The sequence below is a fragment of the Balaenoptera acutorostrata genome, chromosome 6, assembly GCF_949987535.1.
Source record: "Balaenoptera acutorostrata chromosome 6, mBalAcu1.1, whole genome shotgun sequence".
In the NCBI taxonomy this organism is placed as follows: domain Eukaryota; kingdom Metazoa; phylum Chordata; class Mammalia; order Artiodactyla; family Balaenopteridae; genus Balaenoptera; species Balaenoptera acutorostrata.
The window spans coordinates 40091832-40119426 of NC_080069.1; the positions used below are offsets into that span (position 1 = coordinate 40091832).

Consider the following 27595-nt stretch of genomic DNA (forward strand, 5'->3'; position numbering starts at 1 on the left):
GGATGACAAGGCTCTTTCTGTTTTTGTTGTTTTGTCCGTGCCACACAGCTTGTGGGATCTTAGCTCCCCAACCAGGGACTGAACCCGTGCCTTGAAGCAGTGAAAGCACAGAGTCCTAACCATTGGACTGCCAGGGAATTCTCCAAGGCCTCTTGAAACTGAACGTCAGATTTGGAGATACACTTCAAAAGTACCTACCAATTTCAGGCAACATAAGTTTAATTAAATTTTTCATTTCCATTAGCAACTGTTAAAGATACTTGCATTCTAAAGAGTAAACCAAGCCTAATCCACAGACAACTATAAAAGAATATGGGAAAGAGAAATAAATTTTGACAAGTAGAACATGGAAAATCTCATTGGAGGAAATGATCTGAACATTATTTTGAAGCATTCCACAGACATATAAAAAGAAGCACAGAATTCACAAGCAATACAACAGCATGAGCAAACATGAGGAGCAACATGTGCTTCACTGGATCCTCTTCTTGTTTTTTCAACAAAGTTCTAACTCAAGGTCCTGAACTCAGCAAGCCCTGAGCAACCATATCCACTCCTTCAATTTTAATTGGCACTTAACATGAAAATAACTCCAAAACCTGCTCTTCCATCCATTTTCCAGAGTAAAATATTTACTTTGCCGGTGGACTGTTCCATGTCACCGCGTCAAAAAATCCCATTCGTCATACCTGAGCTGCCTTCCTTAAGCATCTCCTTTACCCAAACCATTTCTGCCTCCTTCATCTTCAACACATCACATCCACCGAGTAAACCGACCAGCAAGTAATCCCTGAATCAAGTTTGATTCTTCCTACTTTCTCCCTTTATACCACTGTTTCCAAGTTCCCACTGATTAAGTAGCTTTTCAATGAGAAGCTAAAATTAATGCTCAGCAATTTCAAGCTTTACACAGTCATTTTGTCACCAGCTGGAGTTGTACTAATATTAAGAAGGCAAAATGAATAACCTGAGACCAAAACTAATCTACACTATTGCTTTAATCACCATTTTCTTAGAATAAACATTGCTGAGAAGGCATTCACTTTTTTTCTTATTATAGAACTGTTTAGCTTCATGCTTCAGTTGGATAATTACAAAGTTAAATTAAGTGAGTTAAACAGTGTTTAACTAAGCACAGAGTAAGTACTCTCTAAATTTAAAACTTCACTTGCTTAGTTTATTCAAACCAACTTTATGCAAACCATCTTCCTAAAGCTTACTCATGAACAACCCATAAAATCAGAGAAACAGTTGAGAATATACACACAGGTTTGTTTGTTTGTTTGTTTATTTTTAAGTGCTGACTGATCTGAACTACAGGGAAGCCACAAACCACATGGGCAACTAATGCTCCCATGGCAATTATTATCCTCAGTTATATACAAGAACAGCCCACAGCAGTCAGGATATGGCAAAAGGAGCATCAGAATAGAGTCATCTGAAAGACTCGTGTTTTGCATCATAATACCCTATTGATACATAACCAACCAAACAAATTACTTGGAAGTAATGTACTTTACAGTGGTTTCCATAAAGTATTCTTGCACTAGATTTCAAAGTATTGACGAGTTGTAGGTATGTTTACCTCTCTGTAAACATGTACTAGATAGCTTGCTATGCATAAAAACCTTTTTCTTTTTAAGGTCCCATGGTTACAGAATGTCACCTAGTCAATCATCTAATAGTCACTTATCTTTCTCTCTCCCGGAGAAAAAGAAAATGGTAATGAATTAATAATGTATTTGTAAGTTCAGTATAATTATTATCCATAAAGATAATACTGATTTCCTAAACCAAATTACCTTTTGGACTGCTCCACTACCTAACCTTTGAGTAAGAAAAAAAATTCATGGGAAGGGGAATACCACAACTTCTGTCCCTAAAAGGAGGGGAAAGGATGAAAAAGGAAAGGAGTGTGAATCAATAAAACTGGACTTCCTGGTCAGAGGACTAACAACTGTGAAAAACTAATTTTAAAATACAAATATCATCTCATTTTAATGGTTTTAAAGATAACCAAAATTGCTACACATTACTAAAATGTTAACTCAGGGCTTTTACAATAAAGGTACACTATGCCTTTTATCTTTAAGGCTTAATTCATAAATAAAATCTACTGCCTGTCAACAACATGCCAAGCACTGTAGAGACCACGCAAAGAAGAGACTCTGGCCTAACAGTACTAAAAATCTCATGGAAAGACAAAAGGTAAACTATAATATGATATACTAAAAAAATGTAACAAAGGCACGTATGAATGCAATGAGGACACAGAGGGAATACCTAGGCCTGCCTGGTGGAGTCAGGGAAGACTGTGTAACGGAGCTGATGATCTCTCAAAGGAGTAAAGGGAAGAGGTGATTAAAAAAGAATGATTTACTGCTGACATCACTGCGTGATCACAAGACAGAGTAAAGATTCAGAACCCAAACAGTAAGATACAGGAGATGGCCAACTGGTCTAGAAAAAATTTAAAAAGAAGGTACCATAAACACTCTATATAAGTCTATGGAGCAAAACATTCCAAAGTCTACATAGACTGACTTAACGGATATTTTAGAACAAACCAAACACTATATATGCTGGATGGGAAAGAACAAAAAAAGAGTAGGAGCAAAACAGACAATTACCTCCTTTTGTAGTATCATTCTGGGCCTGGATGCCATGATGCAATGAATTATGAATGGCAGAAAGAAGATCTGCTGCTTGAACCATCAATTTTTGAGCTTCTGCAACAGCACTGGTCTAGCAAATAAATCACCAAAAACATTCTTACATATTCTTTCACTGAAAGATATACATTAAATAGGAAAATCCTATAAACAATAATGAAATTAAATGCTTGCTGTAATGACATTGATTTTCACAAACTATTCACTTAATATAGGATGCCCAGATCCTGTTAGGATAGAAATAATTTTTTTACCCATATCTATACATTATAGGAGCCATTAAAGAACAATAGGAAACATTTCTGGTTTATTCTACTAATCTCACGTTTAAAAAAAAAAAAGAGAGATGCAATCAACTAGAAAATGGGAAATTGCAACATTCCTACTAAGTCACTCATCAAGGTGAAATTTAAAAAAAACAACAGAATTACAGAAGTTAGTAAAGGTTGGATCTCTACTTACCACTTATTAACTATTCACAAATTAGTCTGTAATTTACTTCGAGTTAATGCAATATACACACAAAAATATTCACCATCTATTCCACACAAATCTAAGTTAATTATTTAACTGAATGAAAGAGGCCTACTTAAAATTCTCATTTTTAATTTCTCCAATTCACAATAACTACCCAGAAGCAATTTCAGCTTCTATTATTTTATCCACTAATACATAATACGTTATTTTTATATCAACAACAGACATGGACATGTTATGGAACAGAATGTAAAATTCATGTGACTTTTGGAGAAAATCAGGGATACTCTGATGTAAACACACCAAATGCTGAGTGCTGTATATGTGTGCGTATACATTTCAATAAAAAGTCTCAGAACTACCAAAATAAAGCATTCCATCGAAAACAGAAACACTAAAATTTATAGTAAATACCCTTACCTCTTTCTTAGTGAAGGCTATAAGCACTGTCAATAACACTCGAGTAAATTTCACTCTGCTGAATACTGCTAAACACTGTTGGTGCTAAAAAAACAAGACAGGACTAAAAGTTAAAAGATGCAAAGTCTGTCAAAGAAATTTCATTTTAAAATATAGTATTTTAAGTCCTAAATCTCAGTGTTAATAACTTACTATTGAATACATTACAAACACCTTCACTTATAGTCTTTTAAATGTCTGAAAAATGAGCTGCAGGAAACATAATAAAACAAAGCCTATTTTACTGAAATAGAAATACATAATAAAGCTTATGTATCAAGAGGACTGATTTTTCCCTAAGTCAGGAGTTACACTATTATTTCAAAACTGATTTAATTAGCATTTTTTAAAGGACTGATAAAAAGGTGCTTTAAGCAGAGTCAGAAAATTTAGGATCTTAACAAAGGTTTGACAACTTTTGATACTGTGTAAGTTCTTGAATTCTGCCAACTTTTGGTGGATCATCTGTAAAAAAAAAAAAAAAATCATTTTTTTCTTCCTACCTCACAGGAATATTGAAGAGCTTTGAAATCATGTATTTGAAAGAGCTGTATTAAAATTCTACCAAAATAAATACAAGGGAAATAAACTCCCTTGCAATGTCCAATTTGTAAAGAAATACCTTAAAAAGGGCTTCCATAAATTATAACGTACTTCATAAAACTACAACATTAACTTCTCTGATATTATCTACCAGAAAATAAGTTCAATTACTTCTAGTTCAACTTCTGGATCTCTTTCTTCTCCCTGTCGACTTCGAGTACTCTAAAATTTTAAAAAAGGTATATTAAAACACACACAAACCTGTAAAGGCATTAGATTACAATTATACAAGGTAAAGCAATAAATTAATTTATTGAGTATATGCAAGAATCTATTTGAAGAAAAATATTTGGAAGAAAAAAGCTGTATCAATTATTTATTTTCCTATTAATACTATGTACAGAAAGTTCATTTTGATATAAATTATAAAGATCACACAAAAGAATACGGTATTAAAAACAGCAAAAGCAAAACAATGAAAAACATAAGCAGAAGCACATGGTACATAGTACTTCCTGCTTCTAAAAAATCTACTGGGGCTTCCCTAGTGGCGCAGTGATTGAGAATCTGCCTGCCAATGCAGGGGACACGGGTTTGAGTCCTGGTCTGGGAAGATCCCACATGCCGCGGAGCAACTGGGCCCGTGAGCCACAATTACTGAGCCTGCGCGTCTGGAGCCTGTGCTCCGCAACAAGAGAGGCCGCGATAGTGAGAGGCCCGCGCACTGCGATGAAGAGTGGCCCCCGCTTGCCACAACTAGAGAAAGCCCTCGCACAGAAATGAAGACCCAACACAGCCATAAATAAATTAATTAATTTTAAAAAAAAATCTATTAACTGAAATTCCTGATGCTCTCCAAACTAACCCTGTTAGAAAAAAAAGTAACCTTTACAAAATCACATCATAAAGTCACATGGTAAATACTGATCAGTTCTATACTAAAATGCAAAACATCTTGTTAATACATGTGTTACATATGGTTGACTATTCTTAATAATTCCAAGGCAGTACCACAGGAAGATCTGGTAGATCGGGGTTCTAGCCCTGGAGCTGCCACTTACTAATGGCATGCCCTTAATAAGACTCAAGACAGGTTACTTAACTCTTTTCAGCTGTATTTTCTTCATCTAAAAGTGCATTTTATTGCCTAATGCTCTGAATAACTGTAAATATCCAATAAGACAATAATGTAAAATTGCTTTGACAACCATGCTGTGTTATACAGGTATAAAAAACAGTAGAAATGTAACTTTTTTTCATTTTTAATTTCTATGAGAACAAAATCATCAGGATCATCTGGCCAAAGGATGTCATTCAAAGAAGGCTTTTATCAGATTTGAGGAACTTCCATTTACTGAGCTCTTCTGCTACGTTCTAGACACTGCCTTAACTATTAATGATACAAAGGTGAAGAAGGTAGTCCTTACCTTTGAGGAATTTAAAATTCTAGAATCTTATGCTATTCTTAAAATAGCATACTAAAATTTTAAAACACTGGCAAAAAATTGAAAAAATTTGAAAGGGTTAAATTTTCAACACTTGAAAGTAACACTAATTTACCAGAAACCCCTCTAGCAGTGTTCTAATTCATTACCAAAAAAAGGTACGGCATATATAAAGAAAGTTGGTGGTCCTACCTACACTAGCTATTTGTAATTAACTAAAGTTAACCTGACATTTAGAAGAATATAAACATCCTATACCAAAGAAAAGAGAAAAAAATATATACCTTTACTCTTCTTTGCATGTCATCCTCCACATCTTTTAGCATGCCTAGAAAGAGAGACAATGATTTTAAAAGGAAACAAATCCAAATGTAAAATTTGTGAATTATATTTATAAATGGTTTTACCTGTAACTCGAAGATCTGTCACACTGTTGGCCATTTTAAATCCATAAGTCATTGACTGAAAATCTTCCTATACAGAAAAGCAATAATTAGGCCCTTGAATAGTAGCAAAACCTTTCATTACATTTCTTAGAAAATCACTATTTGCTAATAAGAAAACAGTAATGGAATATCACCCTAAATATTGCTATCATACACCCAAGCTTTCTTTACAGGCATACCATTAAAACACCACATTCTAATATTGTCTCTGTCCCCTTAATTTCAATTGCTGTCCTTAGGCTATTTAAGCATACTTGCATTTAATATGTTCATTTGCAAAATAATGCTTATGATAATATCACAAATAATTCCCACTTACAAAGAATTCTCACATTCACAGGTGAACAGTAAATATGTAATAATTACTATTTGCAAAATTTAAACAAGACTCTTCAAAACTTATTATGTCATTTTACACACTGTTAGGCTAAAAGGTTAATAAGTCTTCTCAAAGAGAATTACTTAGTGACAGCAAAACCACATTCCCGCTTCTGCCCATTGTAAAGTAAAAAAATGATTCATACATGGATTGCCACTCTCAAAATCGTTTAAAACACTGATGAGATATTAGCAAATTAAGTGGTTTAATGGATTCACTATGAAGAGTTTAATAATATCTGGCTGATTTCAGCTAAGCAGTTAGAAGCTCTATTAAAGGAGTGTTTCTGCCACATTACGATTCTTATAAAAATGTATATAAAAGCCTAACATAATGAAATAACAGATATTCACAGCAGTGGCCAGAACTATAGTGAAATTTCTGGACTCTTAAAAACATCAGTAAGCATGCAATTCACGTCAGGTACTATATCTGACAAACAGATAGAAGTACAAACAATGTCTCTCGTCTCAAAGAACTCAGGAGAATTGTATGCCTCACAGGATTGGGTCTTTCAAAAGTCTCAGGTTGTATTACAGAGCTATAAACTTACCCTCCAGATGAAGTTTATACTCTATCTCTACTTGGACATCAAACAGGATTCTCAAATTATACATGTCTAAATAGGAACTCTCCTAGTGTTTACCACATTGCTAAAAGGCACCCCCATCCCTTTACTCAGGCTGAAAACCTGCATTTCAAGTCATCTTGTTTTCCCGAAACCCATATCAGATCCATCAGAAAACACTGTAGGATCTATCTTCAAATTCTAATCACCAAGTCTGACTCCTTTCACAGCTTTCTCCAGTTCAAGGATCCACCATCTCTCACTTCTATAACTGTCTCCAGACAGGTCCCCCACCTTCCACAACTGTCTGCTATATAATTTATTCACCACCAAAAGCCAAAGAGATTGTTTTAAGATAAGCCATTTCATGTCACTTTCTACTCAAAACCTTTCAGGAATTTCCCTCCTCACAGTAAAATTCCAAATTCCCCCATGGCCTCTAAGGCCCTCCATCATGTGGCCCTGGTCTCCCTCTCCAACCCCATTTCCTACCTACCACTCATCTCCATGTTCACTGCACTGCAATCACACAGGCCTTCTTGTTGTCCTTCAAGCATATCAAACACATACTCTTCTCAGGACCTCTGTACCCGCTGAACCCCCCTCCCCAAACTGATTTTCTTCAAAAGATTTACAAAGCTCCATCCCTTACTATATTTCAGCCTCTGTTTCAATGTCAGTTTCTCATACGAGGGTTTACCCTATGCGTTCTCTCTAAAATAGCACCCTCCGCAACTTTATATCCCCTTCCCCTACTTTACTTTTCTTCACAGAACTTGTCACCACCTGACATTATATATGTAATTTGTTTACTTACACATTGACTATTTGTCCCAAGGAATGCATAAACTCTGAGCTCAGGGCTTCGTTGTATTCATGCTTTATCTCTAGGGCTTAGAATAGTGCTTGGCACAGAGTACTGTTCAAACCTATTTGTTGAAGGATTGATGAGCTACTTCAGGGCAGGGGCCATTTGGCCGTTAACCTTACTAAGAACATCAGGCTGGTTACAAGTTATACTGAGGAGTGGTGGAGACTGTGGCAAATGAGAGAACATACACGTCATCTAAAGGAAGTAGGCCGCTGCTTACCCTCTTGGGGCCATGAATGAATACAGCACTAGTGTGGTACGGTCTCCTAGGTTTTCAGAAAAACCTAATTTAATGTAAAATCATCAGATTTTTTAATGTTACCAAGTTTTAAAAAATTAAGTAGCCCAACACTGTGTAGAAAAAAGAAAATGGGGGGGAAAAAAAAAACCTGTAAGCCCTATCTGTGGACCCTTAAGTTTGCCAAGAAGAGTCTAAGGAAAAGCATTCATCTGGGAGACTATCACAGGTCTGTGTAATAAATACAAACCTCAGTAACAAGAACTTAATCTAAGTCATTGGAGGTCTGAAGCAGAAGAGTTATGTCAACAGATGCTGCCATTAAAATATCACTACTGAAACTCTGTGGACTTGAGGAGGACAAAAATCAAAGTAAACCCAGAGAGACCAGATACTGGATACCACCCAACAGTCCAAGCAGCAGTTGATGGTGAATGGGACTGATATGATAACCAGAAATGATGAGAAGTTGTTGAAATCAGGATATATTTAAAAGGTAAAGCCAACATGATGTGCTGAAGAACTGAATATGAGGTAAACTGTAGTACAATCAAGGGTTTTGTGGTCTGAGCAACTGGTAAATTATGATGCCATTTACTCAGATGGGGCAGTCTGGGAGGAGCAGGTTTAAGGGCAGAAATGGAGTACAATTTTAACTATATTAAGTTTGTAATTCCTTTGGTCATCCAAGGGAAGATTTCAGGAAGGCACCTGCTTGAGTCTGAAAGTCAGAGGAGGAAGTCAGGATTAGAGATATCAATTTGGACTTCATCAGCTTATAGTTGGTATTAAAAGCCACAGAACTAGAGGAAATCAACCCAGGGAGAGCCCAAGAGAACTGGAGATCTACAGGAGCAAGCACAGGAAATGGACTAACCAGTGAGAAAGAAAGAAATCCAACAGACTGTCATAATAGGAAGAAGAAAGTATTTCAAAAAGTGGTCAGTTGAGTCTAATGAAGCCAACAGGCTGAAGAGGGAGGAGTGAGAACATTGGATTTAGCAAGACGGGTATCATTAAGGACCTTGCTAAGACCAGTTTCTGTGTAGTGGTAGAAGAATGTCCAATTGGTGTGGGTGAGAAGAGAACGAAAGAGAAAGTAAAATAAATCAATATTAACAGCTCATTCAAGGAGTTTTTGGTACATATAGGGTAGCAGAGAAATGAGACTGTAGATATAAGGAGCCATGGGATCAAGGGAACTGCGGTGTTTTGGTTTTAAATTGAGTCATATAAAAACATGTTTATATGCCAGTAAGAATAATCTAGCAGTGAAGGATACAGCAGCAACACAATACAAAGGGTTACTAACTGCAGTAGGCTGGAGGGGATAGAATCTAGAACACAGTGGAGGGGCTGAGAGCTTACAATGTCACAGGGACACTTTCATTTTAACAACAACAGAGTGTGTGGATACCATAACAGGTTAGCATTTGTGATAATGAGAAGATGGGATACTTCTAATTACATCTGACTGTATCTAATGTCCCATTAAGGTAGAAAGCAAGCTGACAGTGAGGGTTGGCACTGGAGGTCTGAGAAGTAACAGGTGTGAAAAAGTCACCTTAGAGACTGGAAAAGCAAGTTTGCTACGGAAGTGTTGTAGGATAGGATTGTCTCTAGTGTTGAGTGCCCATCTGAGACTTGCAGTCCTAAAATTAAAGTGAGAACAGACACACAGATGTGAATTTTCCCTAGCTGCCTTCTGTTGTTTGGGTGCAAGCAGCAAGTAGGCAGGTGGTTGGGGTTTTGCCAGAGAAGTGACACATTATGAGATTAGAGGGGCAAGGGTGTTTGAAAAGCGATTTTAGCACTAACTGGGCCATGGAAATGAGAACATGAGGAAAGTAACAGAGAAAACTAAAGCGACAGCATCTATGAATTGGAGGTCTCTGTGGCACTAAAGGACAGAAGGAATAGGGGAATCCAAGTAAGTGGTACGGATCAAAGGATAGTATGCTTGATATCAAGATTTTAGGTGAGGTGAGTAATTAGTAGGGAAAAAATTTTGTCCATTTCTGAGCAATGGACAAATCATTTTCTGAGCACCCTATGATGGCTGGTATGGGCTAAATATCAGGGATACAATGGTAAAATACTATCACTGCAGTTATAGAGCTTATTATCCACGGACAGAAGTAAGATGTCTTGACAGATAAAGCCCATGTTCTTCGCTTGTACTCTACAATATCTTTACAATACTACCAAGATATAGCTGCAGAAAATTATAAGGGATATTTAGCATTCTATAAAACACAGCATTTAAAACAATGCAGCCTTGCAAAGAAATTTAGAATAGTAAATATTTACAATCATAACTGTAACAGAACACCCAATATCAGAATTGAATGTGATTTCACCAAAGCAGTAATCTTGATTGTACTAATATTCTAATAAAGTAAAACTGTTTCAACCCCTTCTAAAACTTAATAGTCACAATGTATCAGTTGTGATTTATTACTGCTTTAAACATTCATTTCACAGATAAAATACTTTGCATAAATATTTCAGGGGCTCCTAAAATAATCTGATTCATTCAACTAAAATTTGAGTACCTACCACAGACCAGATACTGGGTAACCTAGTAAGGGTACAAGTAAGGGTAAAACATGTGCACAGATAATTCAGATTAGGACTTGAAACAACTTAAATGTCCATTAGTAAGTGGCTTGTAATTTACTGTACATACAGTGGAATACTACTGCTGCTGCTGCTCCTACAACTACTAAGAGCAGCTAATGTTATTAAGTGCTTATCATGTGCCAGGCACTGTTCTAAACATTTTACTTGTATTAACTTTGTTAATCCTCACAATAATGCTCTAAGGTGGGTACTTTTATAAACTACATTTTATAAATGAGGAAACTGAGGCATAGAAAGGTTAAATTCCGAAAAACCACAGAGCTAGTAAGCGACAGAGTAAGAACACAAACTTATGTGGTCTCACTCCCCAGAGGCTTTTCTAACTTTTATTTTGAAAAAAATTCAGATTACAAAAATAGTAAAGAGAAGTCCCATATTCCCTTCACCCATACTCCCCAAATGATAACATTAAACCACATTTTACATTATAATTCTCTATTTTTTTTCCCTGAAACCTTTGAGACTAGGTTGCAGACTATGATACCCCTTTATCTATAAATGCCGGTGTGATTTTATAAAAACAAAAATCATTCTCTTACAAAACCACAGTACAATTATCAAATCAGGAAACTGATGTCTCTTTAATCTGGAACATTTCTTTTGTCCTTGTCTTTCATGCCCTGACATTTTAGAACAGTACAAGCCAAAGTTATTTTGTGTATGTCCCTCAATATGGGTTTGTCTTATGTTTTTCCAAAATTCAAATCAATTTAATATTTGATAGGATATTTGACCGGAATACCACAGAAGTGATGTGTCCTTCTTAGATCACTGAATCTGGAGACACATATGGTGTTGACTTATCCCATTACTGGTGGTTAATTCTGGCCACTTGGCTAAGATACTAAGTGTCTACACTTTAAACTTATCATTTTCCCTTTTGTAATTAATAAATGTCTTGTGGGATGATACACTGAGGCTAGGTACAAGTCCTGTGTCTCATTATACTTTTGTCTACTAGTTTGAGCATCCTTTGATGATTCATGCCAGAAATAGTTCTTCAAAATCTGTATTCTCAACACGATGCAATGCAAATAAAAACAATGAGGTAGATCTACCTACATGTGCTGGTATGTGCAGAAATCTATTCTCTATACTCTGTGAGAAAATGCAAGTTGCAAACAGTCTACATAATTCCATCATGTTAAGTAAAATACACATGGGTACATATCATAAAAAATACTTGGAAAGATATACATCAAATGGATAATAGTGTTTACTCTTTGCCAGACAAGCCAAGAACTTCTGTAGTTTCATTTATTTACTGTTGTATTAGAAATATGCTTGGCTGCAAGTAAGAGAAAAATCCAACTACACTGACTTAAGTGATACAGATTTACAGCATGCCAAATAACATGAACATTAGAATATTAGAAAGTAATCTTTCTTTCAGCTCCACTATCCTAAGCTTTCAGATTTTTACATCTGTCACTTCATGTTCACAAAATGAAGCAGTACCTCCAAACATCACATCCATATTCAAGCTGGTATACTACTAAGGGTAAGAGGGGATGCTGTAATAATTATACCAGGACAAAAGGTGTCAGGCAGGACTGTTCTATGCAAACCAGCATGTACAGACACTAGCTATGACAGAAGAACATGCTAAAGAACAACAGAGAACAAAACTGAAGTCTGGGGAAGTCAGGAGATTGGGATCCAAGTTTAAAGTTAAGTAAGACTCTGCCCTAAAAGGGTAAGGAGAAGAGAAAAGGCCTAAGAGTCAGAAGGAACATCCTGTGCACAAGCATGGGATAATGAAAGAGAATAACATATAGGACCAGCTGAAGAATAAAATGCCAGGGGAGAAGAAAAAGGTATGCAGGCATACCTTATTTTACTGTATTTTACTTTATTTCACTTTGCAGATACTGCATTTTTTTTAAAACAAATTGAAGGTTTGTGGCAACCCTGCGTTGTCAGATGATGGTTAGCATTTTTTAGCAATAAAGTATTTTTTAATTAAGGTATGTACACTGTTTTTTTAGACATAATGCTGTTTCACTTAATAGAGTACACTATAGTAAATATAACTTTAACATGCACTGGGAAAACAAAAAATTCGTGTGACTCGTTTTATCGCAATATTTGCTTTATTGTGGTGGCCTGGATCCATACCGGCAATATCTCCGAGGTACGCCTGTAATAAATACCACAACGAAGTATCACCCCACACCCATAAGAATGGTGATCATCAAAAAGACAAGGGATAACAAATGCTGGCTAGGATGTGGAGAAAAGGGAACCCTTGTGCACTGTTAGTGGGACTGTAAACTGGTTCAATCACTGTGGAGAACAGTATGTAGGTTACCCAAAAAATTAAAATTAGAACTACCACCCAATCCAGCAATCCCATTAATGGGTATATGTATCTCCAAAGGAAATGAAAACAGGTAACCAAAGAGACATGCACTCTAATGTTTACTGCAGCATTATTCACAATAGCCAAGGTATGGAAACAACCTAAGTGTCCATCAATGAATGAATGGATAAAGAAGATGTATATTTATACAATGAATAATATGCAGCCATAAGAAAAAAAGGAAATTCTGCCATTTGCAGCAACCTTAATGGACCCTGAGGACATTATGCTAAGTCAGACAGAGAAAGACAAATACTGTATGATCTCTCTCATACATGGAATCTAAAAAAACCAAAATCGTAAAAGCAGAGAGTAAAATGGTGTTTACCAGGGGCTAGGGGTGGGGGAATTGGGGGGATGTTGTTTAAGGGTACAGACTTGCAACTAGTAGATTAGTAAGTCCTAGAAACCTAATATACAGTACAGTGATTACAGACAACAAAACTATTATAAACATTAAACTTGCTAAGAGACTCCATTTTAATTGTTCCCAACACTAGAAGAAATGACAATTATGTAACACAATAGAGGTGTTAGCTAATGCTACTATGGCAATCATTTTGCAATATAAATGCAGCAAATCAATATGCTATACTACTTAAACTTATACAATGTCGTATGCCATATAACTCAATAAAAAAATTAAGAAGTAATAAAAAATGAGTAATAAAGTTGGGGCCAGATGATAAAAATAGATACTCTAAGGGTTTTGAATTTTATCATGTAGGCAGTAGAAACAATGGACTTTTGGTTAAATGTGGTATTTCCTCTACACCTCTTGAAATCATACTATACATCAGTAAAGGAATGAAAAGTTTGAATTCCAAAGGACAAAGAAGACAAAGAGAATGGAAGACAACATTCAAGACACATAAGGCAATTTTTGGAAGATGCCAAGTAATTGGACAACAAGAGAAGCCACCGCAATGAGAAGCCTGCACACAGCAACGAAAAGTAGCCCCTGCTTGCCGCAACTAGAGAAAGCCCGCGCGCAGCAACAAAGACCCAACGCAGCCAAATATAAAATAAATAAATTAAAAAAAAAAAAAAAAAGATGTGGGGCTAGAGGAATAAGAAGCTGGATGTCTAAGAAAGAAGCTCTTAGACTCCCATCCTCACTCTGCACAGCAAAGTGATATGCCTATCATTTTATTCCCAGCACTTGCCACAATGTCCAGCATATGTTAATGAAATCAATAAATAGATAGTACAGATTAAGGATAGGCAAATTTTTTCTTAAAGGGCCAGAATATATATATTTTATGCTTTGCAGACCAAGTAGCAAAACAGAGAATACTGAGTAGGCACTTATATAACTATATAAATGTAACCATTTAAAAGGAAAAAAAATATTCTTAGATCAAGGACCATAAAAGACACAGGCAGCAGGGCTGGTCTGCAGGCTGTAGTTTGCCAAGGACTTCCTGAGGGTTTAGATGCAGGGTACAGGAGAAAGAGAGAGTTAAGGATGATGCCCAGGTTTTTGGTCTGCGCAACTAGAAGAATGGAGTTCCATTTGCTGAGATTGAGAAGACTACAGAAGAAAGAAGTTGGAAGCAAGGGGAAAACCAGCAGCTTCATTTTGGAAATGTTATGTGTGACATCCTAGTGAGAATGTAGAATAGGCAGCAGCGTATATGAATATGACATTTAGGGAACAAGCCTAGGTTAAGAATATAAATTTGGCCTCATTAGCAGAGACAGAATTTAAAAATACGAAACTGCATGAGATCATCAAGAGTATAGATAAAGAAGTGTAAAGAGTGAGCCTGAGTCACACCAATGTTTAGAGCTGTGTGCCACATAACTACCGAGCACTTGAAATGAGACTAGTTCAAACTGGGATGTGCTGTAAGTGCAAAATACATACCAGATTGAGAATATTCAGTAGAAAAAAAAAGAATTCAAAATATTTCATTAATATTTTTTCCCCAAAATATCTGGACCAATTTATTCTCTCTCCAACAGTGAAAAGAAGTATCCATTTTAGGGACTTCCCTGGTGGTCCAGTGGCTAAGACTCCACGCTCCCAATGCAGGGGGCCCGGGTTTGATCCCTGGTCAGGGAAGTAGATCCTGCATGCCACAACTAAAAGATCCTGCATACCACAACTAAGACCCGGCACGGCCAAATAAATAAATAAAGATTAAAAAAAAAAGAACTGTCCATTTTATTGCTCTGTTGCAAGCTTCAGGTTGTCTCACATTTATACCCATTTACTTCACAGGCCAAAAATATCTAGTTTTAACATGCATTTTTGGATCATCAGTGAGTTGTTTAAAAAAATTCTTTTCCCATAATTTTGTAAGCCATATGCATTTCCTGTTTTGTAAATTGTCTCTTCCCCCACTTCTAAGGTCCAGTGGCAGGCAGAGAATACCCTACAATTAGTGTCTTGCCCAGCTTTCCACAGAAGTGGGTAGTAATACTAAATAAAAAACAGATGTGATAGTACTATGGATTGGTATCCTCCACACAGGATACCCTATGCAGCTAGAGTCATTAATATTTTTAAACCGATTATATATTGAAGTATTATTTTAGATATATTGGGCTAAATAAATGTTATTAAAATTAATTTTACCCATGGTTACTAGAACATTTTAAATTATGTATGTGGCTTGCATTATATTCCTATTGGATACTGCTGGTTTAGAGAATGAGACGACAAACAAGAACAACCAGTGAGATGGGAAACCAGGGATAAAGGACATATTAAATGCCAAGAAAATAATCTGTTTCAAAGATGGAGTGATCAACTATGTCAAAATCTTCTGATAGGTCAAGTTTAAGACCAAACATTAACCACTGCATTTAGCAACACTGAGGTCTTTGATGACCATAATGTCACAATTTTGGTGGAACACGTGTTCAAAGCCTGATTGGAGTGGTTTCAACAGAGAAAAGAGGAGAGAACCAGAGACGGTGGGTATGAACACCTCTTAAGGATACTGGCTGAAAAGAAGAACTGAGATATGGGCAGAAGCTGAAGGACAAGACTATGCCATGAAATGGTATTTTTGAGATTGAGTAACATGAATAAAGCATGTTTGTATGCTGATAGGAATGATCCAGTAGAGCAGCAAATTCATTACTCAAGGGATAAAGGTGAGAATTGGTAGACCAATGTCTTTGAATATAAGACTGAGTATGGAATCTAAGGCACAAGCAGAAGGGATCACTCTTAGAAGCAGAGAAAGTTTATCTACATAACAGAAGGGCAGCAGAAAAGAGGTCACATATGCAAGTAGGCGGGAAGACTGCTTCTGTTTATTCAGTGCAATAGAAAGGTAGGTCATTTGCTTCAAGTGAGGATGGTCAAAGTGTTAGAAGTTTGAGGGGAGTGGAGTGAATGAACTAGGGAAATGTAATGATTGTTAGGGAGCACGGAGGGCCTACGTGCAGTTACTGGTGATGAAATGGTAGTAGGACCAATCAGTGGAAATGAATTTTTTTCCAGTCACACTGAGATGTGCAGGTTTAAGGGCAGAGTAGGCCAAGGGTTAGATTCAACTAGAATTGAGGTATAACAAGGCAAGAAAGGAAGGGAGCTGAAAGTATATGCAATGGAATGACTGTAATAAAGGATGATGATACTTAAATTTGGAAAAGAGGGTCAAGAGGTTAATAACAATGAAACGATGATATAAATAAACTGAAGTCCAAGTAGGAGTGAAGAACTCTAGGAATCAGAACACAAGTAATTTAGAAACAGAGGTGGTGGTCTAAGAACGGGATGCTTTAAACTTCAAAGATCATTAAGCAGTTACAAAGACTAATCTAAGGTATGGTCATTAAAAAGAGAAATTCTAAATGCTTCTAAAGAGAAAACATGAGTCGCATATAAAGAATCAGGATGGTAACACTGGGATTACAAATCAGTGGAACAATGCCTTCAAAATGCTGAGGAAGTCATTTTCCAGCCTAGAAATCCATTACAGCCAAACTATCAATCAGGTGTGAGGGCAGGGAAGACATTTTCAGACATGCAAGGTCTCAAAGAAAAATTCCCTCCCTGTCTCCCCGAAGAAACTGGAGACACTGCACAAAGTAATAAACTAAGAACAATAAAGGCACGAGATCCAGGTAACTAGGGATCTAACAAAGAGAGAGGGAAATGGAATTCCCAGGAGAATGGTGCAGAGAAACCTGGGATGACAGCTGTGCAGTGGGCCTAGAAAGCAACTGACCCAGCCTGAAGCTAGAGAACAAAGAAGTTCAAGAAGAGCATTTCAAAACAAAAATTATAAATTACCTGATATATATATATATATATAGATGTTTATATACATGATGAAATATACAGATTACCTGATGTGTTTAATAATAATGGGAAAAGAAGAATTAAGGAAAAGTACACATAAAACTAAGCAAACCAAAAAGAATAGGTAGTTATTACCTTCAAGAAAAAAAAAATTTGTATGAGGAAAAAAAAGCATACACTACTCTGGCTCATGTCATTAATATATATACAATCACAATAATGTCAGAATTGAATGATTTAACCACAAAGTGAACTACTATTTGGAGTGAGGAGGTAATGTATGAATGCTAAACATATGCTAAAAATGTGCTGCTATACTATAGCTAAAAACTGATAAACCCTTAAACCCAGAAACTAGAATATAAGCCTATTATACAGAAACATAGAAGTAGATAGTAGAAAAAGCTAAAAGAACTGAATATTATTATGAATGGATAAGGAAAGAGCAAAGCACTACAATTTTTTCATTATAAGTCTTGTGGGCTATTCGATTTTGTATACTATGTACAAGCATCATTACTTTTATTAAAATACACACCCTAGTGAAAACTTTCAAAGAGCAAAACTGAACATGACCAGATTACCTTTAAGAAACTGATGGTCAAGTGGAGAATGGACTAGAGGGAAAAGACTAGGCCAGAAAGTAGAGTTCAGAAACTCTCACAGGAGCCTAACCTAAAGCGGACAGAGGCATGAACTAAAGCAGGAACAATGAGAGGGAAGAAAAAACAGTACCCAGATTCAAGACACTTGCAAGGTAAAAGGATCTGGATGTCGGAGGTTAAAAAAAGTAATCAAAGATAACACTAAAGACACCATTTTACAAGATACAGAATCCAAGAGGAAAAGACATCTGATGGGGGAACTGTGGTTCCCATTTGCATGTGAGCAAGATATTGAGAAAGAAACATCTTTAGGCAACTGAAAACGTCTCCAGTTCAGGAGTAAAAACAAAGCAGAGACAAAATACTATTACACAACCCAACTATTAAACAACAAATTATTTAAGTCGTTCTTATTTATTCATTACCAGGCCTCTTAAGGATTTTACTAGAAGATCAATTTTTTTTTTTAATTATTAAAACTGAGACAAATTTATCTGGAAAATCTGAAAAGCTTAGCAAAACAGGAAAAATATCATCTTTCCAGCCTAGGAGCTAACTTTTGTTTATGTTTCTTTTCAGTTTTCTTTATTTTTACATAATTGATTACATTGTGTGCTGCCTTCTTAACCTTTTAAAGTATGCCTTTTTCCATTATATTAAATACTTTGTGATCACTATATATTCATTACACGTAATCAATTATGTGTAATAAATTAACCATAATTTATTTCAACCATAACCCTAATGGTGGCATTTTGATTGATCCCAGTTTTCACTATTAAAAACACTGATTAATGCATTTGGGCATAAAGCATCCACATTTCTAATAATTTCTTTAAGGCTGAGTTCTAGAGGTGAACTAACTAGTTTAAATGGTGTCAATATGTTTAAGACTCTTGATATATACACTGCTAAACTGTTTTCCAAAACAGCTACGCTAATGCATACCCCCCACTAGTAAAAAAAAAAAAAAAAAAAAAAAAAAGTGCCAACATATTGCATCCTTACCAACATTGAATATTCTCATTTTAAAAACTTTGTAGATGAAAAGTGAACTAATTATTATTTTGTTTTTCTTGGATTACACTGAGCCTAAATTTTTAAAATATTATGGCCATTTGATAACCTTCCTCTATGAATGAGGTATTTATTTTACTGCGCATTTATTCATTCGGGTTTTAGTGTCATGCTTTATTTGAATGGGATCTTAATACACAAAAATTGATTATTTTGTTGTCTATATTTTTCCTAAGAATTTTTTCTATCAGTTTTCTTCCTATTAGTCCTTTCCTTTAGGATTTCTCCCATCTCTTAGTAAGTCCTTCATCCAGAGACTATATAGAAATTTGATTACTTCTATCATAAAAAAATTTTTTAGTTTATTTAAAAAGAAAGTAATACAGGCATATAATAAAAATTCCAGTAGTACAAACAAGTATATACCCTGACCCTCAAATACCCTAGTTATCTTCTTGTGTATGAAGATTTAAGTACCTATCTCTTTAGAAAAAAGAAAACAAAAACAGTAGCAAGCTACACATGCTTTTCTACACCTAACTTATTTTATATTAATTTGGAAATCTAATCTCATCTGTATAAGTAAGCCCACCTCCTCCTTTGTAAAGGTTACACAACACTTACTTGGCTGTATGAGTGTAGTGTCATTTAATGAGTCTCCTATTGATGGACATTAGTTTCCAGACTTTAGTTACTGCAAACAACACTACAATTAATGTCCTTGTATGTAGACCTTTGGGGATAAGCACAAATATATTTATAGGCTAAATTCCTAAAAGTGAAACTGCTGAAACAAGACATGCATTTTAAGTCATAGATATTACCAAACTGCTCTTTTAAAAAGTTGTATGAATTTACACTCCCATCAAAAAATGTATGAATCTTGCTTATAATGGAATCCTGTCCTAACTAATAAATGTGGAGGGAGTGCTAGAGTTCAAAATCATCATTTTGCAGCCAACACAGTCAAGATTAGTCCAAGCAAGTATCATGAATGGATACTAAATATATAGGGAGAGACTTTAATGAGCAGGAAATTTATATGATCTTAAAGTGTTTCCCTAGAGATTGCTTATTATGTATGCAAGGTTAGATATAGTAACCATATGGGAATGTAAACTGGTGCAGCCACTATGGAAAACAGTATGGAGGTTCCTCAAAAAACTAGAGTTGCCATATGATCCTGCAATTCCACTCCTGGGCATATATCTAGACAAAACTATCATTTGAAAATATACACGCACCCCAAAGTTCATTGCAGCACTATTTACAACAGCCAAGATATGGAAACAACCTAAATGTCCATCAACAGATGAATGCATAAAGAAGATATGGTATATATACAGTTGAATACTACTCAGCCATAAAAATGAAATAATGTCATTTGCAACAACATGGATGGACCTAGAGATTATCATACTAAGTGAAGTAAGTCAGAAAAAGAAAGACAAATACCATATGGTATCACTTATATGTGGAATCTAAAATATGACACAAATGAACTTATCTATGAAAGAGAAACAGACTCACAGACAGAGAACAGACTTGTGGTTGCCAAGGGGAAGAGGGGGTGGGCGAGGGATGGATTGGGAGTGTGGGATTAGCAGATGAAAACTATTATATATAGGATGGATAAACAACAAAGTCTTACTGTATAGCACAGGAACTATATTCAATATCCTGTGATAAACCATAATGGAAAGAAATATGAAAAAGAATATGTATATATGTATAACTGAATGTGTATATATGTATAACTGAATCACTATGATATACAGTAGAAATTAACACAACAATGTAAATCAACTATACTTCAGTAAAATAAATGTTTTTTAAAAAGTAACCATATAGCAATCAGAAAACACCTTGATGGGGTGATAAAATCACATCACCATTGAGGGGCAGATGGACACTGTATGCCTCAGATGTGATATCATAAGAAGGACACAACATCACTCACATCATATGCCAGCCAGGACTGCATAATATAAATCTAATCATGAAGAAAGAGCAGACAAACCCCAAGTGAGGAACATTCTATTAAAAAGGGGAAAGCAGGAGAGGGCTGCATTTTCCAAAAATATTACTGTCATTAGAGACAAAAGGATAAGGAACTGTTATAGATTAAAGGACACTAAAGAGATATGCAGCTAAATGAAGGACATGATCCTAGACTGGATCCCATACCGTAGGGAAAGATAAGAAGGACATTACTGAGTCAACTGATAGAAATGGAACATGGGTAATGGATTGGTATTATAGATTTACTGAGGTTGATAATTGTGCTGTAGTTGTGTATGAGAGTGCCCTTTTCCTTACAAGGTGCATACTGACGTGTCTCAGGGAAGAAGATCATAATGTACACAACTTACTCTGCAATGATTCAGAGAAAAAAAATACATATATACATACATGCATGAGAGAAAAACTGAAAAAACAAATGAGATAATAGGTTAATAGCAGCTGAATATGGGTGTTCTTTGTGCTGTTACTGTAACTGCTGTTATTTGGAAAATATTTCCAAATAAACTTTCTTTTCAAAGATTAAAAAGAGAGAAATAATGACTATTCATATCCTACACACACACACACACACACACACACACACACACACACACACAGAGCATGTGAGTGCCTGTTACAGGTAGAACATGGTATCTCACAGTTTTAATTTGCATTTCTAAAGTGAGGTTAAGAATCTTATGTTTAATGGTCATTTTATTTCCGTAAACTGTCTTCCGATTTTTAAATAACTTTTTACACTTGAAATATTTTTTCTATCTACAATTTACTCTGATGTTGTTATAAACTGAATGTTTGTGTCCCCCCCTCACTCCCAAACTCATATGTGAAATTCTAATGCCCAGTGCGATAGTATTTGGAGGTGGGGCCTTTGGGAGGAACCCACAGAGTTGTTTAACAAAAAGTCGCAAGGCTTAAAAAAATAAAAAATAAAAAAGAGGGGGAACCTATAGATCGAGACTTAAGACATATCAATCAACTGCAGTAAACAGCCTGAATGTGTCCCATCAAATTTTATATGTTGAAACCTAACCTTCAATGTGATGGTACTGGGAGATGGAGCCTTTAGGAGGTGATCAGGTCATGAGGCTGGGGCCCTCATACATGGGATTAGTGTCCTTATAAAAGAGACTCCAGAGAGCTGCCCACCCCTCCTTCTGCCATGTGAGGCCACAGTGCAAAGATGAACCAGGAAGCAGGCCCTCACCAGGCACCAAATCTGCTGTTGCCTTGATCTTACACTTCTTAGCTTCCAGAACTATAGGAAATAAATTATTGTTTATAAGCTACCCAGTCTATGGTATGCTGTTATGGCAGCCCAAATGGACTAAGGAAGATGTAAAATGCTGATGAAGTAATTTTCAAGGGTACTAACTAATTGTTCCAGTACTATTTGGTAAAAAAATCCTTTCTCTTTCCCACTGATTTTTTATGTCTTTTTGGGTGTACTTTAAGAATGTACTTAAAATAATTTGTATGACTCTTCTCACTTTTTAACTCAAACTAATCTTATAAAAAATTCCATCCAAATGGATAAGACTTTCCATAATGACATCCATATCAATTCAAATATGTAGCTAAAAAACCAATGAGTGTATAAGAAATACACAGTATTTCATAAACAACTCATAAGCCACACATTCAAATGTGAAAATCACATTAGGCATATATTTCATTATTCTCATATACATAATATAAATTTAGAAAAGCTTTGCACTGAACCATTGCTGGAGCCTAAGATATTTATTCTGTATCAGTAACAGTGTGAAAAAAAAACAGTTTCAACAAAGTAAAGAATTAAACAAAAATAATTACTTATCAATAGTTTCAAATGCTATCACATCTCCCCTTAAAATATCAGTATCTGAAATCTTTTTTTTATGATAAAGAGAAAAAAATCTTTCTATGTCTAAAATGCACAACACTTCCTCAGGCTGAGGTACTTAGTACTAAGTGGAAGAAAACATTTATATTCTAAATTATTCTTCATAACTTTGTTTTCCTTAGCTCCCTCTTATCTAAAGACTGAGATTGACAGAAGGAACACACATTAAGATGAAGGTCCTTTCTTGGAGAAAACTGGATTGTTTTAGCCAATATATTTGTAAACATCAACAGCATATTACTTTAAAAAACTATTTTTAACTATAAATGTTGACAAAAAAATACATATCACACAATCATTTAAATACTTCACACTGAATAAGGTGGTCAACGAGCTTCAGGAATTCTTATATTACAAAATCTTACCTCTTCAAAAACAGCAGCTTTATTTACTTTTTCCCTTGCAATGTCACAGATTTTCAAGATACCCAGAGCAAAAGCTTTCATGGCAGGATCTTCTATAAAGTCTGGATTATGAATGTAAAGGCACGTAAATACTGTCTGTGCCAAGGAATGGCCTTCTAACCATGTTATCTATAAAGAAATAAAAGAATGCACAGGTTTAAGGTGATACACAGAGTCTGAAAAGTCTGATCCAACAGTCAAAGGCCAGAGTGCCACAGGCCCAAATAAATATGATTAATCACAAGATTTAAAAGACGATTAAAAGGAAGGTCAGAAAAGACAAAATACAGTTAGAATTCACTTTCATTAACTAAAGTCTTTCAAGAATTAAAAACATGATTACCTTAAAGTAACAGATATGGGAAGCATTCTTTTATATAATTCAGTTTGCGAATATTCAGAGATTAATGAAATTACAGGGCCTCCTTACATCACATCCAAAAGCTATCAATTCTACAATGTAGTCAATAAAAACCCATGAATTAAGGAATTCACAACTTTAGAGCTAACCCGGTTCTTAGCCACTCATTCAACTCTTCTTTTTCAACCCAACTATTACTAACCCAGTCAAGTGCATCACATCTCACCTGGATTACTACAAGAAACCATGCAACTGTTTCCCTGCCTCCCACCTCTACTTCAGTAACCCCATTCAGAGGGATCTTTCTAAAACACAAAAATAATCAGGCAACACCATTTTACTGAGTGACTACCATGAGCCAAGTACCATGTGCTAGAAGCTAGAAGAACAGCAGCCAAAACTGAGTAATTATGATATCTAAGTTCTATGCTAGGTATTTTCATATATCTTATCTCATTTTTTCCTAACACTTTGAGGAAGGCGGTATTTTTCTCATCTTACATATAAAGAAATAGTCAGAGAGTGTAAATAATTTGCCCAAGTTTATTCAGTTATAATTTACACTAAGTCCAAGAATTCTGCAATAGAGCAAAAAAAAATGCTACATTACAAAATGAGAAAAGCACATGAAGACTGCTCTAATTAAGATGTGTATTTTGCGTTACTAGTGTGCAGAAGAGAGACTTTCCAGACTGAAAACCATCTGCCTATTAAAGTTCAAACTTAGATACAGCCCCGAGTCTCACAGAATTGTTCCTCAACTTTGACAAAAATCCTCCTCCTTGCCTCCTTTTATCCTATTCCACTGGGACAGTAAACGGCGAAAGAGTAATTAAAACATCTCTGAGAGAAACAGACAGCTTTGGAGGAAGAAGAATCAGGATCATGATTCTGGTTATGCCCCTTCCTAGCAAAGTAACCCTAGGCAAATAGATAAGAGTGACACCAGATAGCTCACAGAGCTGATATAAGACCTAAGTGAGGGTCTTCCCTGGTGGCGCAGTGGTTAAGAATCCGCCTGCCAATGCAGGGGACACAGGTTCAAGCCCTGGTCCGGGAAGATCCCACATGCTGCGGAGCAACTAAACCCGTGCGTCACAACTACTGAACCTGCCCTCTAGAGCCCGTGAGCCACAACTACTGAGCCTGCCCTATAGAGCCTGCGAGCCACAACTACAGAGCATGCATGCCACAACTACTGACGCCCACACACCTAGAGCCCGTGCTCTGTAACAAGAGAAGCCACCGCAATGAGAAGAACACGCACTGCAATGAAGAGTAGCCCTCGCTCACCGTAACTAGAGAAAGCCCGCGCACAGTAACGAAGACCCAATGCAGCCAAAAATAAATAAATTAAATAAATTTATTAAAAAAAAAAAAAAGACCAAAGTGAAAAATACACACAAAAAATACATAACAGAAGTACTTCACACACACTGGCAATCAATGAGTATTTTACTGGATGCACAAATGAAGAAATTTTATATTATTTCTAAGGACAATGATTTAATATCAAGTTTAAAAAAGAAAGGGACAGTCAGAAAGAAGGGGGCAGAAAAGAGGGCTGTACAAATGAGAATTTTCCCACAATTAAACCACATGATCCAGGGAAGACAACCTATTCAGCATATATATAAAAATCATTAAAAAATTTTCTTCATAGTAGAAAATGGCCAGTTTACTTCAGTATACCTTAGATTAGGAAAAAAACTTATCCAAAGCCAATCCAAAATTCTCTTTGGTTCAATTTCATGCTTATTAATGGAACCTCCCAATTTCAGATTTGTTTCCCTGGGTAGCGTGAGAATAAAAAGGGTACTTTGGATAATGCCTATATATTATTATCTTCCTTGGAAAGAAAATATCCTTCCAGAAAATGAGAACCTAAAACCACTCAGATGAAAAGATAAAATGCTGTTTCCTACAGCATAACTTGGCCTGCTAATCTTATGTACATCTTACTAGGCCAAGCATTACATATATTTCATATTCAATGTTGATGTATATACTTCCAAACTGAAATTCAAGTAAGTCACAGTTTTTAAATTAACCAACATGTTATCTTAACTCTTACCAAACAGCAAAAACATGTATCCATTATCCCTATCAATTCAGGCAAGGTGAGGTCTTTAATTTTAATGGTGCCATCCTAAAAAGAAGGGGAAATATGACATATATATAAGTTTTTAAAATATGTATGGCTACTATGTACAGTAAATATTTTAAAATATCAGTTCTAAGGAAACTATCTCATCAGCTGATAAAACTAAGGTGCCAAATTAACTCTGTATTCTTAAAAATAATGTATCTTAATGGGTCTTCAATATGAAAAATCAAAGCCTCTCAAATTTGAAACAGAATAAAGGCCTTTATAAAAAAATAAAGTCAAACCAACAAGCATTTTAAAAGCACAGTTCAAATTAGTTTTAAACATTAATAAGTATGAAGCGTTTTAATGAATTGAAACTACTCACAAAGAAAATAAAACTACTTACAAAGAAAAAAAATGTTTTAAACATTTCCCTTAAACTAATTAACTAACTATACTACTCATAATTTTTTTTTTAACACTATCCACTTACTTAGCAAATCTTTCTTCACAAAATACGCAAAAATTAAACTCTGAGGCAACTATGAATGAACTTCTAAATCAATTCTCATTGAGTTAAACATCTAGTTCACTACCACGAGCATTTTACTTAATACATTAATACATAAAATTTAATCCCTAAGCCAATTACCCAGGTATATGAATACATACTCAAATGCTTTCAAAAATTAACTTAAAAAATGCACACAGACACAAATTTAGAGCAAGCTTTTAATGGAGACCTTAAACAATTAAAATTTCAATGGAAAGAGAAAGATAACCAACGCTTGTTTACATACCTGAGAGGCATTTAAGAAAATTACACTTTAACATACTAAGTTTGAGTTCCGTTATTAATCAAAATGTTTTAAAATATGAATAACAAACAACAAAAGAAAACACAAAAGGCACAATGGTGACTACCTTGATAGCTTGTTCAAAATTGAGAACTTTTCGATTAACTTGGTTTCCAATCATGCCAGCATCCATTTTGGGATCCATCATTTCAATGGCTGACATAGCTTCAAAAAGACCAAATCTGCAAATAAAAAAACTGACTCTACAAATTGTTTATGAACTAATAAGCTTATCCAGATTCCAACAATGGTACAAAAATTATTACAGTACTTTAAATAACTACCCTATTTTATGTATTTGGTCTTCCCAACTTGCTATCACTTCTACTTCAATTAGATAATCTTCCTTTAACATAAAAATTCTTCCATGTACTTGTCACTCAAATTATTTTACATGTACTATGAGGCAAGAAAAGAACTAAAACCAAAGTTGTTTTTGTTCTTCCTTCAAACTGTTCACACATTAGAAGTTTTTGGAAAAAAAGAGATCAACTGATCTACAATGGATTTCATTTTGCCTTCTTTAAATAATTTTCTCTATTTAACACTTAGAAAGTTATGTTTGGAATAATCATTATCAAATGTAACTTTTAGATTTTTTTCATTTTCTTTACACCTTGAAAGTCTAAAAACCTGGCATGTTACCATCTATAATGCCCAAAGTTTTGACCATTACATAAGAAAAAAATAAAATCCAGAAATTTTTATGGTCTGGTGTTTGTAGCTTATTAGACATAGAAGCAGATAGTTGTGATGTAGTGTGGACAGATTAGTTAGTATATCTTTAATTGAGATATGAGAAAAGAAAAGCCTAAAAGAAAGTTTGACTGTCCATCAAGCTACTGACTTCCTATTTTGCTTAGTCTAAGCCATTAGATTACCAGGAAAATAAAGACATCTACCTGGTTACATTAAATCATTTCTCTCAGAAAAGCAGCAGCAGTAAGACATCGAGAAAAATAAACAAATCGGACCTAATCAAACTTAC

The 27595-nt window shown here is 35.3% G+C and overlaps 1 protein-coding gene across 5 annotated transcripts in view; it reads right to left on the minus strand.

Annotated features, from left to right (window-relative positions):
* The window catches only part of NAA35 (N-alpha-acetyltransferase 35, NatC auxiliary subunit), a 94482-nt gene that overhangs the window by 50356 nt on the left and 16531 nt on the right, over positions 1-27595 (minus strand). For 4 of the 5 annotated variants that reach the window (XM_057549299.1, XM_057549295.1, XM_057549298.1 and 1 more), the window contains 8 exons: positions 26675-26789; positions 25736-25810; positions 23262-23429; positions 6004-6070; positions 5881-5924; positions 4323-4373; positions 3570-3653; positions 2631-2745 (listed from right to left, as the gene is read on the minus strand). In XM_057549299.1, coding sequence (XP_057405282.1) covers positions 2631-2745; positions 3570-3653; positions 4323-4373; positions 5881-5924; positions 6004-6070; positions 23262-23429; positions 25736-25810; positions 26675-26789 — 719 coding nt within the window. The remainder of the gene's footprint in view (positions 1-2630; positions 2746-3569; positions 3654-4322; positions 4374-5880; positions 5925-6003; positions 6071-23261; positions 23430-25735; positions 25811-26674; positions 26790-27595) is intronic. The other variant, XM_057549296.1, reaches the window with a different exon arrangement.